We start from the raw sequence: 18931 nt of genomic DNA, 5'->3' as shown, positions 1-18931 counted from the left end.
GACTAAAATCTAGCTCTAATGCAACATATTCCAGTGGTGTGAATAAAATAAGAAACAAAAGTAAAGGAACCAACTTAGGCTTTATGATGCTGTGGGACTCTTTCTCTTCTTGATTCTAGGAACATTTTTGGAGAGCAAGGCATCACTAACTCCAAAATACAAAAAGACTTTGGGCATCTGCCCCAAACTGAAAATGGGTCACTCCTCTCTTACAGGATATTAATCCTGTAATGTAAAGAACCAGGTGTCTTTATTAGACACAAAATCACTCTTTCTCCATGGACAGACCTATAGGGAACCAGTGGAGTGAGCACTTTAGACGTCTCTGTCTGCCAATGCTTTACAGAAGAGAATTAGTTCATCTATATAACTGACTAAAAGAAGTTCAACAAGACCTAACAGCAGCAACATATAAGGTCATTTTATAGGGCTGCACAGTAGAGCAGTGGTTAGCAATGCTGCCTTCCAACAAGAAGGTTCTGGTTTCGATTCCCAGCTTGGGGTCTTTCTGCATGGAGTTTGCATGTTCTCCCTGTGCATGCGTGGGTTCTCTCCAGGTACTCCGCCTTCTTCCCCAGTCCAAGAACATGACTGTTGGGTTAATTGGCTTCTCTAAATTCTCCTTAGTTTTGAGTGTGTGTATGAATAGGTGATAGTGTGTGAGATAGACTGGTGACCTGTCCAGGGTGTACCCCACCTCTCACCCTTTGACAGCCAGAGATAGGCACCTGTACCTCTGGTAATCCCAGCAGGGATAAGTGTGACAGAAAATGAATGGATGAAATTGAAAGTTTATTCAACATTTGTTGATCTACAGGAGTTTGTATTTAGATAATCATTCTTCTATCAGCTACAAAAGTTAAACGCTCTGTTATTTGCTTGACCAAATATTTCTGTATGAATAAACCTACAGCTACATGGTGATTTTTTTCGTGTGAACAATAACATTACTAAACTATTAAAACTGGCCTCTATGTCCACAGGCCCCATGGAAGTGGCTCACACAGAGATAAGAGGGGGTGGGCTGTTGTAGACACCAAAATTAAAGCATTTTATGACCCCCCACCCCCCAGTCTGCCCTCAGGTCTGGATCAATGAAAAAATTGGGCCATAACAGAGAGGGACGTGTTAACCCTTTCCTTCTTAGTCAGGGTGAGCACAGCAGAGAGAGGGATTCCTGTGGTTTCTGCTTGATTGGGGGTCTAGTTTTACCACCCACTTCAGCCTACTCCCCCACCCCACCCCCTGTAAATTGTTCCCCTATGGAGGTGTTTATAGGGAGGCTGACAGGATGTTCGGCCCATCAGGAGATCAAAGCCCCCCACGTCCACCCCATGTATGGCTGCTCGCTGTGACCTTTTCAACTCCGGTGAGGGTTAAAAATCACAGACACATGCGACCTAAGATTACAGTAGAGGAGCTGGATGATGTACAATTATGGCAGCAGGATCAGCTTCCATGTTCTACTGTTGCATAAAATCCAAGTAATATGTGGTCTTCCTTAGAGAAAGGGTATATTAAGTATCAATCGCACAATTACAGTCTTTTCTTTAAAGGAGTTTTCACAGAATTAGGCAGCTTTAGGTATAAAAAAAAGATGGAATTGATAATATATCTGTAAATAAATAAGATCAGGCAGTTTATAGGTTTAAACAAATGAACTGTATGTTCCTAGAACATTAGAAATGTTAGATAACAGAGTAATTTTTATTTGTGGATGTTCTCTAAAACAAACAAACAAGAAGAGAAGTCCCAAAAGTAGTAGATCTCTAGGAAATTGGCCTTACACTATTTATAAAATGTAAGAAATAATGGCGCAACACACACACACCCACACACAGCAATGTTAAAGTTTTCACTCCCGCTTAACTTTTCATATATTATTTTACATCATGAGTAGCATGGACCTCAGGGTGTTTCAGATAGATTGAATTTAACTGACCAACACAAATAAACACATAGCTGGTTAAAAGCCAATTACACACCTGTAATTGGTTTTTCCTCCATTTATTTAATTTTAGTAAATTATCTCCATTTGTGTAGATTAATTTCTTTTCAGTATTGCCTCAGATTTATCATTAGATGAAGGTCAAGGTCACCCTAAACCAAGCTCTGGTTATTTGCATCCAAATAATATTTTAATAGAAGCGAATCCTTCAAAGCTCCCTCATATACCTTTTTTTAAACTCACATTTTGCATAGTTATGTCCCTATTCCAGATGTCCAACCACAGAAGCAGCAGAAAAGAGTAGATCAAACAGATGATAGTTTACTGATGGTTTTCCTTCAGAACATCTCCATCACATCCAGGTCACAAAGGAGCAGTAAAGTGTCACATTTTACAGTAAAACCATCAATTAATATTCAGTGTTTATTACAAGGCCCAGGAGTGGAGGGAAAATTAGGCACTTATCTGATAAAAATCAAACAAGGATATAGGAATGTGGAAAGAAGCAAAAAAAAACCAATTAAATTAAGCTGTTCATAAAGGTCAATTGTTGGTGTAAGGCAACAGAAGGCTTCCTCTGAGGTTCATCACATATAAGCTCATTTTTAAAACAGTGAATACATTTCACATACTTGACTATCAAAGCAGGGCTGCTTTAATTGTAACAGTTTTTAATTTCTCTGAGCCTTAAAAGGAATGCAGACCCATAAACTGCAAGTCCATACATCTGTTAAACCCACAACACAGCACAAGCTTCTTCCACCCATCTCCTAAACTCTCTGTACAAGTTTCGCCCTCTTGTGGAGTTCCCCAGTATTGCAGCAGGAAAAATCTTTTTTTCTTCTTTTTTTTTTGCGTCTTTCAAGTTTCCAGGAGTTTTAAGAAGATCCCGTTGCCATTCAATGGCTTTAGGAGTTTTTTTTTGTTTGTTTTTTTACGAGTGCCGAGATCCCATCTATGACTCTGACAGCACCAAGGAGTTGTGCTTGGTGTTTAGGATGGGGACGGACTGAGTCATTTGTCGGAAATGTGACTTGAGTTCATGCAGTCCATCATGAGTTTACAGCCCAAAGATACTCCCATCACCATGCTCTTCTGCCAGAAATTAGAGAAACAAGATGACTCTTTGGATTGATGCTGATTAAAAACTGCACACCTTCTAAAGAAATCTGAAACAAAATATAAAAAAAACATTTAGGATTTTTTTTCGTAAAAGTGCTCAGTGTATAATTTCTCTCCCAGAGAGATATCAGAGGCTTATGGATAAAGTTTCCCCATTTTTTTTTTTTCTTTAAGGCATTTATCGAGTCCAAATATCGCTGGTCCTCTCATTTCGTGGTGTTTTCAGCAGGATTGTACTCAGTTTCACCCGATGACACCTGAGAGATTCGGCGCGTGGAGCCCCAAAGGCGACGGGAGAACTGTCCTGAGCGAACCTGAGAAGAGAAAATGAATGTGTTCATTTTTTTTCCTCACATAAAGGCTAAACGGATCAGTTACAGTGCAAACATCATCGTCTGAAAAACCTGTTTCTCTAGAAATACTCTTCCCCCTTTGCCTTCCACCCATTTCACACTCTCTCTATAAAGTTTGGTTTCTCACCTCTTCAGGCTTCCCTGCCCCCACCACTATTAACTTCCCGTCCTCTAGGCCCACTAGTATGTGGCTGAACTCCTTAGTGACAGACACACTCCTCACAGGAACCCTCAAGGCCAGGGGTGTTGTCAGGGAATCCAGGCTGCAAAACAGAAGGGAAAGTTAGACCTTTCTCATACAGAGCTCTTCAAAAGTAGAAAAAAAAAAAAGTATTAAAAAATCCGGAACTTGTTCATATTTATCCATCGTGAGGATGTTTCCCTTTAATAGAGACAGCAAATAAGATAAGGGAATAATAGGCTCATATAGTGGACGTAAACCTTTAAAATACTTAGTTTAAATTCAACAAAATTATTCATGGGTGACAAATTGTCACTTTTTTTAAAATAATTTTAGAATTAGACGTTAAAATCATCCAAACATCCAAATTCAGTGAAAGGATGTAAAATGGGACTTTGACTCCTTTTGTGAGGACTGAAAATGACTTGAGGTCTTCACCTGAATAAATCCCGGATGTGGAGGCCGCCCTGCAGGGTTCCCACGATCACATATTCAGACACCAGGTGAAGTGCAGTCATCTGCTCCTCCATGGTGAAAGAGGACAGCAGACAGCCGTTCACAGAGTAAACATGGATGGAGTGCTTGCCCTGTGGGAATGAGCCCAACACGGATACCAGCATCAGAAACAGGAAACTGCCTGCTGTTCCCTACGGAGTGGTGTACACAAGGCGTTGCTAAAGGCAAGTGTATCCTAGGAGCTTTTCACAATGGGTCACAAAAAAAAATGTATGGGTATGTTAAAAATCTGCTCAATGAGTTTTAAATAGATTCCTTGGACTTTTAATGAAAATCTCTACATTCTTCTGCTTTGATGGCTGTAGCTACGTTTAGATTAACCTCCACTTCGGTCTTTATTTAACCTCATCCTCTAACAAGTTTTTCTCCAGTACCACTCTTTATCAGTATCTTCCCAACAGAGCTGGCTAACCTCCTGGTAAAAGAAAAGCTTTATAGCACTTTTCTTTTACAAGCTCCTCTGTGTTTGTCTATGAACTCAATAACATTAAAGTTCAAGGTCGTAAGATGAGAAAAAGTTTTTGATTACCCGTGTGAGGAACTGGTGTGTATTACTCTGCATACCTTCCAGTTAGCTCTCTCCTCCTGAGACGTCTGCACCACGATGTGGCCCTCCATCCCCACCTGGAGGGCAGCGATCGGAGCGCGTACGTTGCCTTCGCCGGTGGGCCGCAGTGACCTCAGGAACTGGCCCCGTCGGATCGTGTGCACAATCACTGTACCATCCTGATAACCAAGCAACAGCAGCAGAGAGTCAGGAGATAGGCGAAGGCTCAACATGGAACATAACGAGTTTTCAAAAACTACCTAAAAAAAATAACACATGCTGTGTGACTAATTTGATTTTTCACTATAATTTTAGATTTAACAAGGCAAATAATGGATAATCTGGTCGTTTGAGAGTTAGGAATACAGTGGTAAAAAAAAAACAACCTTATAAGGTTTCTTTCCTCCACTTCATAATTCGTCTTAAATTTCAAAGACACACATTTTTGTCAAATCAGTCTTTTAAATCTTTCAGGCACCACTTTCTTTTTCCAAATTTGGTCCTTTCTAACCATTCAGAAATGAGATAAGAAGCAGCTGGGAAACCGAAATGTGATGTCATGGTTACGGCATTAATATGCAGCCGTCTGAGATCAGATTAAATCGGTTAAGAAAATGCTTTAGCGTTGGATTTTTCTACTGTGCCCCCAGTCATGAGATCAGCCATAACTGCTGACTCTGCTATCAGCTGCATGTGTCTAATTTAGCGAATTTCAGTGGAAAAGTATCTTCCAAGCTGTTTATCTGTAGGCCAGGGTTCCTATTATGTATTGTTAAATCATAAAATTCCTCAGCTTTCACATTTCTCAGAGCTAATAGATAATAATCAAACTTTTGCATGCACAGTTATCTTTTTTTTCTCGATTAATGACATCTAATTTAATGCAACCTAACCATATACTGCTTCAGTCCCAAATTGACGAGCTGAAAATGAGTGTTTTTAACAAAGAAGTATAGAAACATCTAGTGAAGATCTGATTTCCTGAAGCTGCAGCTTACACAGGGGAAAAGGGACAGTTTTTGTGGTTCTTCCACAGTTTTTCTAAAGGCGCTGCAGACAGTGCAGCGAGAGAAAGTATGCATATTGGTTGAAGATCCTTTTCCATACAGCATATTCTATATTTTGACAGAGAGGAAATGTTCCCCACATCAGTTTTAGCTGCGTTACAGAGGGCCTCCGAAGCCTAAACAACTGCCACCCGCTTTGTCAGTGATCTTCCAGGAAGAAGGAGGGATACTGTAAATATTTAGATTTAATAGCAGTTCTCCCTCCTAAACACACACAGCTGTAAACTTAAACAGCACTGTTTTGTTTTTTTGGTGAAAAAACAAGTATATTCTGTTGCTTAAAAAAAACAAAACAGGTATCTTCTAGTGGTGAGCAGTGGCATATCTGACCTTTGACCCAGATACAGCCATGTCCAGTTCAGTGCTGATGGCCACACAGGTCACCTCCTGGTCGTGTCCACTGAGGATCTGCACTGGCCGAGGAGACAGGCCGCTGGAGAATCCACCCTGCAAAATGATTTAAAGAAAAAAAAAGGTTTCACTTCCAGCCTGAAAATGGAGGTGGCACAGAGGATGTAAAGAGTCTCACCTGTTGTAAAACCTGCCACACTATACAGGAGGTGTCCCTTGAACCAGAGATGAGGTAGATGCCACACAGATCCAGAGCCAAGCAGGTTACGACATCTGTAGAAATATACACAAACAATTATCTCATGCCATGGAGAAAAAAAATGAACTTTCCCCCATTCATGATGAATGAGCTCACCAATGTGTCGGCAGATCCTGCCCACCAGCTTTCCTTTCCCCAGCTGAGTGACGCGGAGGCTGCAGTCCCAGTGTCCGCCGCTGAACAGCAGACGGCCGTCGTTGGACACCACCAGCACCTGGGCGCTGAGCTCCACTCCAGGAGAGAAAGGTCCTGCCAGGAAACGCTGAGTCCTGCAACATGATGAGAAGATTAAAACGTGATTCTATCTTAAGCAGTGTCTCATCCGGTCTGCAGAGAAGGTGATTGGCGGCAGTCTTGCATCTTTCCAGGATCTGTAAGCCTCCAGGACTCTGAGGCGCAGGGAACGATTGTTGCTGATCCCTCGCACCCCAGCCACAAAACATTTCAGTCACTTCATTCTGGCCATAGACTGCAGTCCATCACGACGAAAACTTCAAACCACAAGAACAGTTTCTTTCCATCCGCTACCAGCCTTATCAACAAGGCCCAGAGACCCCGTGACACTGACACTGCCTTTCTCCCTCCCCTATTCAGGACCTAGAAGCTACACCAACAAAGCATCTCCAGACCTCCTGCATTACATTAACGCACAATCTACTGTTTATATAGTATATAGCTATAAACTATATATTGTATATAGTATATTTTATTTTTTATATTGTATATAGCTATAGATTCTATATTGTGTATCTATCTAATTTGTCTGCACCGTCAACACCAACTCAAATTCCTTTGTAAATGCAAACCTACTTTGCAATAAACTTGATTGTGATTTAAAAAAAAAACAAATATATATATATATATATATATATATATATATATATATATATATATATATATTGATCTTTAATAATCTGTCCACTGCACAGGCAGCCAAAGCACATCCTTTCTCCTTCAGAAATTTTATTTTATTTTGATGCTTCATTTTCCTCAGCTTTAAAACACTCCTCCAGTGTGTCAGACTGGGATCAACAGATATATCCAACGGTAGCAGCAGTGGCAAAGCTGGTACCTATGACTCTGTTGAACTTCGAGTGGATCTTTACTAGGGGACCTCCACTTGCTCTGTCATGAATAGCCCCAAAAAACTGGATCAGAGATAATCTTGACTTGACGTTGCATACATAAAGGAAGATCTTTAAAACTAGCTCTTTGTATCTTTTCAAAACTTCATGAGCTGTTATCCTCCATATTTCTCTGTATTTAAATGACAACTTGGTCACAATTGCTCTCAGGTTGTTGGCCTGTCCAGCTCTTGCATGAAGTAAAGCTCCTCCATGGCATTGCAGCAACCACATAAAAAGGAGTGAACTAAATGCTAGTAGTGACTTGACATCCTGATTTGACTGCAGGCTGGCTACAATAAGAAATATTAAATACACTGCATGGCAACCAGACCCACCATACTGTATGCTTAACCTGCTAGGGCAAAAAGCCAAATATATAAACTCACTCACTTGGGATTGGTCATGGTGGGGTCTTTAGTGAAGGTGAAGTAGTTTGTGATGTTTTTGTCATATGGAAGCCAGCTGTGAGTCCCAATCAAACCACTAGAGCTTACAGTAACCTGTGCAGAAAAAAAGGGAAATTTAAAAATGTAATCTATATATGCAAAGTGATCTGACATTGAAGTGTTTTGACATTACCAGTGTATCTGAGCCGTGCATGATGGAGTGATTCTGGTTCTTTGGTACCAGTGCTTGAACCAGAGGAAGCCCATCACTGACAACCTGATGCAAACCCAGTTTTACATGTAAATAAATATCATATCAGATATGAGCTGATCTGAGCATTCACACGACACCTCACCTCCACAAATGGTCGGAGTTTGCCAAGATGCTCGAAGATGTTTGCAGGTAGAGTGTCCAGGCGGGCCTGCCGCCGGGATGCGTTCTGGGCTGTCATTCTGGGAGGGTGAGGCTCCTGCTCAGAGACAAAGACAAACATTAGGATGTTTTGAAGCTATTAAAACCAGCATTGAATCATTACAGCATTACAAATCTCAGCGTATTTTTCAAAGAGCTGAAATTTATGAAAAGCTGCAGAACAGCAGCTTAAAAGGAAATTTATTTGATTGGTTAAATGTGACTGGACTGTCATGTTAAATTTTGAGGCAATTAAAAAAACTTTATTAATTTTTATTATTTTTTTTATTATTATTTATGCCTCTGGCAGATGAAGGTTCATTTTGTATTTTCCAGAAGATCATTTTTTGTACCTTAAGAAGCTGACAGGGAGTCTGTCCAAAGTTGCTGATGATGCCTTCCAATGCTTTTCGCTCAGTCTCATTGGCAATTGCATCCAGATCCACAGCACCTGAAACAATAAATAAAAGAGACAAAAATCAAGCAAAGAGTGAGATATTAAAAAATCTGTTTAAAACTTTAGACTCAGGTTCACATAAAGCAAATATAAGACAGCAAGCCTTAAAACAAATCGAAATTTCTATGAGTTTATTGTATAGTATTGCTGTAGAGTAGCTCACATTAATTAAGTTTAATTTCAGAGTATCAAGGAAACTAAAGCAGGTATCAGTCTTTCGATATCACTGGGCATGAAATAAAGGAGAGAGATACAATAAGCTTAGCTACCCTTCAAAATGGAAAAGACTAGAAAACTTCCAACACAAGCAAGTCAGATGTGGGTTGATCATAAGAGGTGAGGAGCTGATGACATAAAAATTATATCTATCTGGAGTGTTGGTAATGTTCAGGGAGATTAAAGCAACTCAGTTCATTTGCAGCTTTGTTTTCCCCCATGCACAGTTAGCAGGAGGTTAAAGTAGAAAAAGTGGAGTAATAAAGTAACAAACCTTTATGAAGGTTTTTTTTTTTTACACTTTTTAAATGTTTGCTACCAATTAGTAGCAAAAAAAAAAAAGAAATTGATTCTTAAAGATATTAAAGTGACTGCTCCCCAGTCTGAAAACTGGATAAAACCCTTACAAAGTTATTTTAAAACTTTTGGTGAAAACATAAAACAAAAAACCAAACAAACAAAAAAAAAACAGTTGTCTACAGAAGATCTATTTTCTTGCTTTAAGCCTATAAGGACGATAAAAACAGGAATTTCAGGAGTTTCCCTGTTGCCAAAGATTGACGAGTACAACAATTCCACTTGTTTCTCACTCATCAGCATATTTGTCAAAGAACAAAAAGATTCCCACAAACAAACACAAAACAAGGAGATAATAAAACCCATAACCACTGAAAGTAGAAGAAAAATTTGTTCATTTAGCTCAGAATATTTTCTGTTTTCCACGTCATGCATGACGGAAAATTGGACAATTTTGTTCAGAAACACAAACATAACAACAGAAAAGATTACCCTAGCCCATCTTTTGGGGGTCTACAGAACAAAAAAATAACTTCAAAGGATCACCACAAAACTGTCAGTTTTCTAATGAGTTTTATCACAAAGGTTCCCATTGCAGCCTCACCCTCATAAGTGCAGTAGTAGAATACATTGAGAGCTTTCACTGCCTCCTCTCCTCTCTGTTTGCATCCAAAGATGAGGTCAATCCATTCATGGAGGTGGGAGGACACGTACTCGGACTCCTGCAGGTTCAAAGTACTTGTTTTTTCAGGGCTATTCACTGTAACCAAGGCAACAGATGTATAACTGAGTTTAATGATACTGATGGCTCACCAGAGCTTTCCGGTGTTTCCTGATAAAGTCTTCCCTTGATGTTGCCCAGCGAGGGAGCACAACATCTGTAACCAGGTCCTGAGACATCTGCAAGCGACCCAGGTCGAAGCCTAGCACAAAATGTGGATTGATTAGCCTTGGATCCAAGAGCACAGGTTCTGCCAGCGTTTGCAGAGCAGCTCACCGTTCATGTTCTGCAGGAACTCTGGGAAGTAAAAGAACTCAGGGATGAGCTCTTTGACATCAGCCGGGCTCTCCATGCGAGTTTGCCAAGCTGCCGCCACTGAGTGGAACTGTCTGTCTGCGACGTCAAACCTGAAAGATGCCAAAACTGTAAGGTGAGACCAGTCCAATACCAAAAATCATGCAAAAAAGATATTCTGGGGTTCTCACCTGCCACTCTGCAGCTGGATATGCAGGGTGGTGAACGGCTCCATACGGATCATGTAGTGCATGACTCCTGCTGCATTAGAGTAGTGTGTCCCATAGTGGAATTTGTCGATGGTGCCTGTCGGGTCTTCAAAGCTCTCGTACCTGAAGATACAAATCTATTTGTTGGACTTTATTATGTTAAAAGGATACATTTTGGCACTTTTTTTAAATAAAGAAATTCCTGATACGTTGTATTTTTCCGAATTATAAGAGCTGATTACTTTTCTTTGACGTTCTGTGCATGACGTGGGTTGACCACACCTATAGGCTTGGATAAATCTCTGAAAACCGAGGGGTCCTCCAGATCCAGAACAGGAGAAGTGTAGTCACACAAAACCCAGGGGAACTAAGGAGAAGCAAAACACACACAGAGGTGTACAATAATGCTTTCTTCAACAGTGAGTGTGCATTTGGCGGCAGAGAGAAAGCTCCAGAAGCACTGCGGTACGCACCACAGGGTACTGCGACAGGTCGTTGTAAGTCCGCCCAGCGATGGTGTTCAGCTGCATTAGGTACTCAAAGTTTGAGATTTCTCTGTACACCCATTTCTAGAAAATTCAACATATCACAAATGGGAAGCATTAGAGCCATTTCACTCTGAATAAAGCAAAGCCATATGTAGAAATGATGAATACCTGAGTAAGGCCTGATGCTTTCAGCAGCTCTTGAGGGGAACGGGAGCCGAAATAAAACAGGTTTGGAGGTCGCAGACCCAGAATCCTTGAGTACACCTTGTTTCGCACCTGCAGGTTAAGAAATTATCTTCATTTTAGCACTTTAAAAGCTAATTTCACATAATGTATAATGGCCATTAATCAAACCCTGAAAAAGATTATAGAGTGGGTTAACATTTTATTACAGCAGGATGTTTGTTTTATTTTTGATTTCAATTTAAAGGCATTTGTTTAGAGAAACATTATGAAAAGAAAACCCTTAATTAAAAGCTGTTTTTAAAAGAATCAGGTGGGTGTGATTGTCACTGGTAGTCCTTCTCCTGTTTAATTGTTTTCTATAGTAGATAGGAAGGATAATTTTGGCTTTAGAGAAACCTTTCCTGTGTGATAGGGTCTTATGATGCTGAAAGAGAAAACCAACCCACATCTTGAACGTCATGGCATGGCTTACCCATTTAATTAAAAGTTCCAGTTGTTGAGACTGACATGGAATCTTAAAAAAGGTTTCAGAGTTTGTGGAAAAGAACAAGACCCTTAGCATTACAGATTCTCCACATACCCAATAGTGGAGATGAAGTTTTTTACTGTATATTCACTCTTTGTTTCACACTAGACTCACCAGGACTTTCTCAAACTTAAAAGCTCATTCTTAAAAATTCTGCATCCACTATGGGTTCCTGAATGCTTTTTCCCCTCTAGACCTGAACACTGAAACCTGGATAGTTGATACCGAATAATTTCCCTGACTCCTATAGCAAGAGGATTACTCGACCAACAGCTGTATTGTGTATGTGGAGCTGCTGTTGGTCTACCTCACATCAAGAATTCAATTAAAACAATCAAATCAGACTAAAGCAGCACCATTGTTGTACCGTTTAAGGTGCTTTGGCTTAAAAACCTGGCACTGCTCTTCTAAACATGCAGAAATGTGTTTGGATAAAGGATCTCAGGGGATTTGAGCTCATCCTGACTGCAATTAAATCTATTATGCAACCCTAAAAAAAGGTTATTAAGAAAAATCTACTTATAAACAGAATAACAAGCTTGTTTTTTTTTTCCCACACATAATGTATGTGTATGTATCTAAATCCCTAAATGTAATATCTATATCACCTTCTTTCTGAAGTTGATGAAGTAATGAGCTTGGTCGATGAAGAAAAGCTCAAGCGCAGATCGCCGCAGGTTGTACCTCCTCAAATGGACCTCCCGAAGCTGAGACAGAGGTCTCTTGAAATCAAACCCAATTCCTGCAGGAGAAAGGCGCCACAGCTATGAGTCGCCTAGAGCACTCCAAGGAACCATAAAACACATAGGTGCAAACCGTAGCTGCACACATTTCTCACCCTCTTCGGTTTCCTCTTTATCACTGCTGCCGTCATAGAAGTAGAGATGATGTGTGGTGACCTCCAGCCGACCTGGAACCACGGCCACAATGGTGATGAGCTCACAGTCTTCTGACAGAACCAGCTTTTCTTTCTGACTCTCGTCCTCTCCTTCCCCTCTGAAAGCAAAATAGACAGAGAGACTCCTAAATCTGCAGCTCTTGCTTGAATCACGCACAACAGAGGCCAACATTGTTGCTATGGACATTGTGGACTTACTTGTTATCTGAAAAGAGTAGGTCCTCATCTTCCAAATGATCGTCCTCCATGTCGCTAACTTTGGCTTCCTTAGCAACAGCCAGTGGGAGTGGTTCAGAGCTGCGGGGACTTTCAGCTCCTGATGATCACAACATAACTTATTTTCATTTTGTCAGAAAGGATTCAAAGAAAGTTAAATATATTGATTTCATACCCATGTTATCCCTCAAGGCGCTGGCTTCACAGTGTGGATCATAGCTATAATTGGGCACAAGTTTGAGTCGCATCTTTGAATAAGTTTCAGCGCCGGACAATTTCCACTTCACCTCTGGCTGAACTCTGACATCAAGCGTGAGAAAAAATGAAACTTAGTCCTTTCTGACTTTATAAAGGGTCAAAGAAAGAACAGAGGGAGGTGTTAGTGTCAGTCCTACCCGTTAGCCCAGGCTCCCCTCTCACAGGTGAAGAGCCGGCGGAGCGCTCTCCAGTGCTGCCACACCATGCCCAGCTGGCTGGAGTTCTGCTTCTGCCAAATGGTGTACCGGTTGTTCTCACTGCGTACTCGCTTCATGTAGGGGTCCACAATCACCTCCTGTTTGCACAGTGAGACACATCAGATCAGTCTTCTGAGGGGAGATGTTCCCATTTTGTCATGTTACAACAGGAAAATGTAATGCTTTTTAATTTGTCAACACAAAGTGGCATGTTAGTGAAAATTAAACCAGGATTTTCATTTTTTTTTTGTGAAAACCACAGGACATATTTTAAATTTAGCCAACTGAGTTAACATTTTGTATTGAAATAGGTTCCCCACACTTTCATTTGTATGTTGTGTATCAGACATCACTACCAGCGTTTGTCAGGGAGTATCTGTGACAATCAGTTTTTTTGGCTTACCACAACTCTTCAATTGGATTTCATTCTAACGCATTAATAAGCCCTGATTTATTAAGAGATTTTCGCACAGGATTTCAAGGTATTTATGTGTCAAGTTTTGCATTCAATGCTCAGGAAAACCATCCCCACAGAATGACTCTTCCATTTCCATGTTTCACCATGGAGGTTTCTGCATTCAAGGTGATGTGCAGTGTTAGTTTTCTTCAACATTTCAAATAAACATTTGTTGTCATTTGAATAGAGGACCTTCTTCCAGCCCTACATGGCTCATGGTAAACTACAATACAGACTTTTTACCGCCTTTATTCAACATTAACGTTCTTTTCTCCACTCCTCCATAAAAGCCTGATTGGTTGGTATGACTACAAGTTTTCCTGTTGACAGATTCACCCACCTGAGTGTTGGAGCTCCTTCAGAACATGAACCACTTGACTACGTCTCTGAAAAATGTTGCTGTTAGGTGGTAGGCCATTTCTTGTCTTCATTGCAACAAACCCCTGAGGCCTTCACAGCTATGCTCTCTTCATACTAAGATTAAACACCAAACAAGGTGGACTATCTAGCTAGGTATCAGAGTAAAGGGGGTGGAACAGTCTGCACTTACAGTATGAGGTTTTTATTAGAAATAAAAAATAATAGATAATGTCACTTCTAATTAATCTTATTTGTATTGCTTGATCACATAAAACCCCTGAAAAAAAATAGATTTATGTATGTGGTTGCAACAAAGTAAGGAATGAACACGGTGGAGGATCTGTAATGCTGTGGGTCATTCATGAAGAAATGCTTTTGCATCCAGTAAGTTCAGAAAAGTACCTGAAACTTGGACTTGCTGTCAGACCTGTCTTTGTCCCGTTTAAACGCAGTGCTCATCAGATCATCAAAGCAGGAGTTCCAGAAATTGGACATGATGTCATGACTCCGTCCGAACGTGTCCAACTCGTACTGCTCCATGGTGGGCTGAACCTGAGAAAAAGACAGATCCAGAGCCATAAGGAGAAAACTCAGACAGATCAGTCACACTATGTGATGTTCTGGGTAGGCGCCAGCAGTCGCTGTCATCTCCAACTCATTATTTATTCTGCTCGGCTGCTGCGTTTCTATCAAGCTAATAAAAATACACACACTTACATACATCTAAAACAAACACACTCTCTATAAATAAATTCCTGAGTTTACATGCTTGCAGTGTCTGAGACCACTTTCTCTTTAAAATGTATTCTAAACATTTATTAGCAGCCAAAGCTCTGCCACAATGTAAAATGAAATGGAAGATCCGTATACAGAGGAAAACTAAACAAAGCAGATTTATGAGCAGCCAAGTCACACGGAGCCACAATGAATCTGAGCTCAGCTGTAGCGGATTGAGATTTTTTGGCAGCAGTGTGCCTCAGGTTGGAATATAAACCTCTCCATAACCAACACACACTGAAGGAAAGTTTAAGTAATTTGATGTAAAGCAGTTTAACATTTTTCAAAAGCATTTGAAAAATGTTAAACTTTGCAGTAAATATCAGAGGAACAATCTGGGAGGTAACAGGTCAGACCAGAATACAGGAATTTGACAAAGAACAGAGAGCGTAGTAACTGGAGGACAGACTCCCTAAACACTAGACAAAGGTCAGCCATTGCTAAAATATACAAAGCACGTCCAGATACAGACCTTCTGCTGGTAAAAGCTCTGCCACTCCAGCGCGTTACAGTAAACCTTCAGGTCCTCGGCGAACGTGGTGCTGCCGTTGGTGATGGGCAGGTTGGGCAAGTGGTTCTGGAGGGTAATGGGGTCTGCGTGTTGATCCAGCAGAGTCCTCATAATGGGTACCAACTGGGAGAAGGTCTCTGAATGACTGCTGTTTGTATCATCCATTATACCATCTGGCCACAAGGGGGCGCCAAGCTTTCCCAGCAGGAAGCAGACCTCTTCCCAGCTCAGACAGAGAACTGTCTGGAGGAGACTGTGAAGCTTCAAATAGGCCATCTCACACACCTAAAGACCAACAAACAAAAATTATTTTAGTCAAGGCCAGAAAAAAAAAATGCACATCTTGGAAAACTACAAATAAAACAAGATTACTTTATTTAATATACTACTAATAATAACAATTCAAATTACACATTATAAAAAAAAAGAATATAAATGCAAAGCCTGCATCATAAGGAAAAAAGTATACTCTGATATTTGACAATCTAAAACATATAAAAAAATAACAATTTGTGAGTTTCACTTTTTTCTCCCACACTGTTTACATTTGATCAGTGCTGCACTTTATGGAATGGAAATGTTAATTTCACTGCTAAGCTGCTGCTCATTTACTGTCTGAAAGCTGTACAAGACTCTGTGTATACAAAATGACAATAAAGTTTTCTAAGTCTAAGTATAAAGTCTAAGTCCAAGTTCACTCTTATTTCTTTCTTCTTCTGTATTTCATATGAAGTTAACACTTTTGATCAAGGTCTACAAAGCCTGGTCAACTGCCTCAGCCAAAGCAATAGCTTTGATTTGAGACAAACAACATTTCCAATCATTTTTTCTTTCGTAACTCCAGCTTAAGCTTTCTACCTGCAACACCTTGAATGAGTCATTTATCAGTTCAACTGTAGCAAAAATAGTTATCTCCCTGACCTTTGATTCAGGAAAAACTGGTTATTTAAACAAAGAATGAATGAACAAAACTACATTTGCCTGCTTTAATATAATCTGATTAAATGTATCCCTGTAATGATTCGGTTTGTTTTAAGTCCAATAATCAGCAGATTAAAATCAAATAAAACATATCTAGTCCAGTTTGAATCACATAATATTGAAATATTAGTAAAGGAAGAAAACAACAACAGTTAAACTCTTATTTTTGGTAATAATGCCCCCAGCTTCAAAAGGATTTGAGGTTATTTCAGTGTGATTGTCAAATACAAATGTCTGCACATAAGGGAATTGAGACTGCCAATATATATTGATTTCTAGCATTTTGCTGTATTTTATTAGCTTTTTTTTATGGAATCCATGAAGTAGCAGAGCAAATATACAATTATTTCAGAGCAGAAGAATTCAAATCCTCCTTCTCAGATATAAAGCTTTAAATGGCCAAGCTCCATCTTATATCAGAGATCTGATTGTTCCTTATGTTCCTAACAGAGCACTTTGCACTCAATCTGCAGGTTTACCCATGGTTCCTAGAATTTCTAAAAGTTATCAGGCTCCTCTCCGGTGGAACTAACTACCAGTTTTAGTCCATGAGACAGACACACAGACATACTAAGGGTAGACTTAAAACATTCCTTTTTGATAAAGCTTATTGTTAGAGTGGCTCAGGTCATCCAGTGCTATCTCTATAGTTATGCTGCTATAGGCTTAAACTGCTGGAGGACATAGGGACCCTTTTTCATCATTCTGCTTCCTCCTTTCTCTATTCTCCCACTCTGCAGAATTTGTTCAATCTAATGTTATTCTATCTCTGCTTTTTCTCATAGTAGCTTCATCTGGTCTGTTCCTGTTTGGCTGTGACTCCATCCTTGAGAGAAATATCAGCTGTGCTGCTGCCATTAATGCCATTGTTTGTGGATGTTGGAGCTTTGCCTGTTTTTCAGTGTAGTCCTGTTTCTCTGACTGTGATGTGCTCCCTTTCATCCACTGACATGGGTTCTGGCATGTAGCTTGTCTGCCTGGCTGTGTGTTTCCCGGACGGGGCCGCCTGTGGAGCTGGTTTACAGTTGCCTTTTGTATCTCTGCTTTTTCATGTCTGCTTCTGTCTCCTTGAACCCCTTTTGGCCTTGGCAGATGGCCGCCCACACTGAGCCTGGTTCTGCTGGAGGTTTCTGCCTGTTAAAAGGACATTTTCCCTCTCCACTGTTGCCATAAGCATGCCTTGTGTGAGTGATTGCCTTTGAGTGAATGAGTCGATGCAATCAGCTGGTTTTACTTAGATAGAAAACTTTGAACTAATCTGACTATGATCTGGTGGAATTTTTTTCTGTAAAGTGCCTTGAGATGGCATGTTGTGAATCGTTGCTATATATCAATAGACCGAATTGAATTAAAGTTGCAAAAAAAAACTCTTCAGGTCCTAAATATTGAACTGAAAAGCCTAAACAAGCAGATTTACCTCTCATCAATAGATCTAAAGGGGACATATTATGAGTACTATTCTTAATTAATTAAACTCTCTTCCAGCTCCTCCATCATCTTTAAAAGACACACAGTTATGATGTTTAGGAAAATTTTAATAGATCTTTTTAAAGGTTCAAGAATAACTAATTAGTTAATAGACAAACAAAACAGCAGCACGTGATGGAAATCCAGATGCTAAGCTTAATTTATGAGCACTCCCTTTATTTCAAAGTCATATAACAGTAGATGTCATAACTCAGAGTGGAGCTGCCCTTTCATTCTGAACACTCCCTAACAGGAATGACTGCAATGTCTTTGCAAAGAGAACCATAGAAGGTTTGGTATTTAAACGGTTTCTTTATCTGAGCTCACTTATCAAGTTAAATACTCTAAGTCCCTTGAGACATTTTTCAAAACTACCTTCTGTAGATATTATATCTTAGAGGATCTCGGGTTGTAAAAGTCAAGTAGAGTCATTTTATAGTTTTATGTGCTCAACAGATGAGTGCAGCTGACCTGTGAGTTCTGCTGTTGGATGTATCCCAGAATGATACGCAGGCCAATCTGGGCCATCTCCTTCAGTTCAGTGTTTCCAGGGCTGCCGGGGGTGCTGTGCCAGGCCTGTAACCTGTCCAGCAGGTTCACCACCCCTTCGAAGATCTGCAGCAAAACAACAGGTGTCAACAGAATGCCTCGGCAAAAGAAGGCCAGACCTGTTTCCACACCTTGCAGTAAACCTTAAGTATACCCTGAGCTGCATTTAAAACCCAACCTTGACTCTCTAAGCCTTGCTGTAACACAAAACAGAAGAAGCATTTGACCTAAAGGTTAACAAGGACACCACCCATCCGATGGTGTGTTGTATTTTACTGCTTTAGTCTTTGAAGAAACAAAAAAAAAGAAATTATTTATTAATTTCATGCAACACAGTTATCAAACAAAAACTAACCCATGATTATCATAGAAAATATTAATTTCAACTTCATTGGTTTAAACACAAAACCCACAGACAGCATTTTAATATAACTAGAAGTATTCCATGTGTCTGATCATTAAACTTATTTCAGACAAAGTTAACCAGAGTAAATGCATTTATTAGGAGTAAAACATCTATACAAGGTAACCTGACATTACCCTTCAACCTTAAAACTGGTTGAGCCAACCTTGGTGGGAACACCTACCCCCAAGGTT

At 40.1% G+C, this 18931-nt stretch overlaps 1 protein-coding gene across 5 annotated transcripts in view; it reads right to left on the bottom strand.

Annotated features, from left to right (window-relative positions):
* Positions 1-2017: 2017 nt before the first annotated feature.
* Positions 2018-18931, bottom strand: part of nbeal2 (neurobeachin like 2) — a 55566-nt gene continuing 38652 nt past the window's right edge. For 4 of the 5 annotated variants that reach the window (XM_015370383.1, XM_015370365.1, XM_015370374.1 and 1 more), the window contains exons 30-55: positions 18257-18400; positions 15299-15622; positions 14452-14601; positions 13173-13330; positions 12953-13077; positions 12760-12877; positions 12502-12659; positions 12272-12405; positions 11120-11227; positions 10937-11032; positions 10706-10830; positions 10446-10586; positions 10237-10367; positions 10053-10162; positions 9844-9961; positions 8623-8720; positions 8214-8327; positions 8051-8134; positions 7862-7971; positions 6441-6613; positions 6264-6358; positions 6065-6181; positions 4685-4846; positions 4043-4191; positions 3551-3686; positions 2018-3384 (exon numbers count right to left, since the gene is read on the bottom strand). In XM_015370383.1, coding sequence (XP_015225869.1) covers positions 3277-3384; positions 3551-3686; positions 4043-4191; positions 4685-4846; positions 6065-6181; positions 6264-6358; positions 6441-6613; positions 7862-7971; positions 8051-8134; positions 8214-8327; positions 8623-8720; positions 9844-9961; positions 10053-10162; positions 10237-10367; positions 10446-10586; positions 10706-10830; positions 10937-11032; positions 11120-11227; positions 12272-12405; positions 12502-12659; positions 12760-12877; positions 12953-13077; positions 13173-13330; positions 14452-14601; positions 15299-15622; positions 18257-18400 — 3486 coding nt within the window. In that variant the 3' untranslated portion in view covers positions 2018-3276. The remainder of the gene's footprint in view (positions 3385-3550; positions 3687-4042; positions 4192-4684; positions 4847-6064; positions 6182-6263; positions 6359-6440; positions 6614-7861; positions 7972-8050; positions 8135-8213; positions 8328-8622; positions 8721-9843; positions 9962-10052; positions 10163-10236; positions 10368-10445; positions 10587-10705; positions 10831-10936; positions 11033-11119; positions 11228-12271; positions 12406-12501; positions 12660-12759; positions 12878-12952; positions 13078-13172; positions 13331-14451; positions 14602-15298; positions 15623-18256; positions 18401-18931) is intronic. The other variant, XM_015370399.1, reaches the window with a different exon arrangement.

The sequence above is a fragment of the Cyprinodon variegatus genome, unplaced genomic scaffold (assembly GCF_000732505.1).
Source record: "Cyprinodon variegatus isolate N-32 unplaced genomic scaffold, C_variegatus-1.0 Scaffold2, whole genome shotgun sequence".
NCBI classification, from domain to species: Eukaryota; Metazoa; Chordata; class Actinopteri; order Cyprinodontiformes; family Cyprinodontidae; genus Cyprinodon; species Cyprinodon variegatus.
The sequence above is the reverse complement of the archived record's forward strand: the minus strand, read 5'-3'. Positions and strand labels throughout refer to the sequence as shown.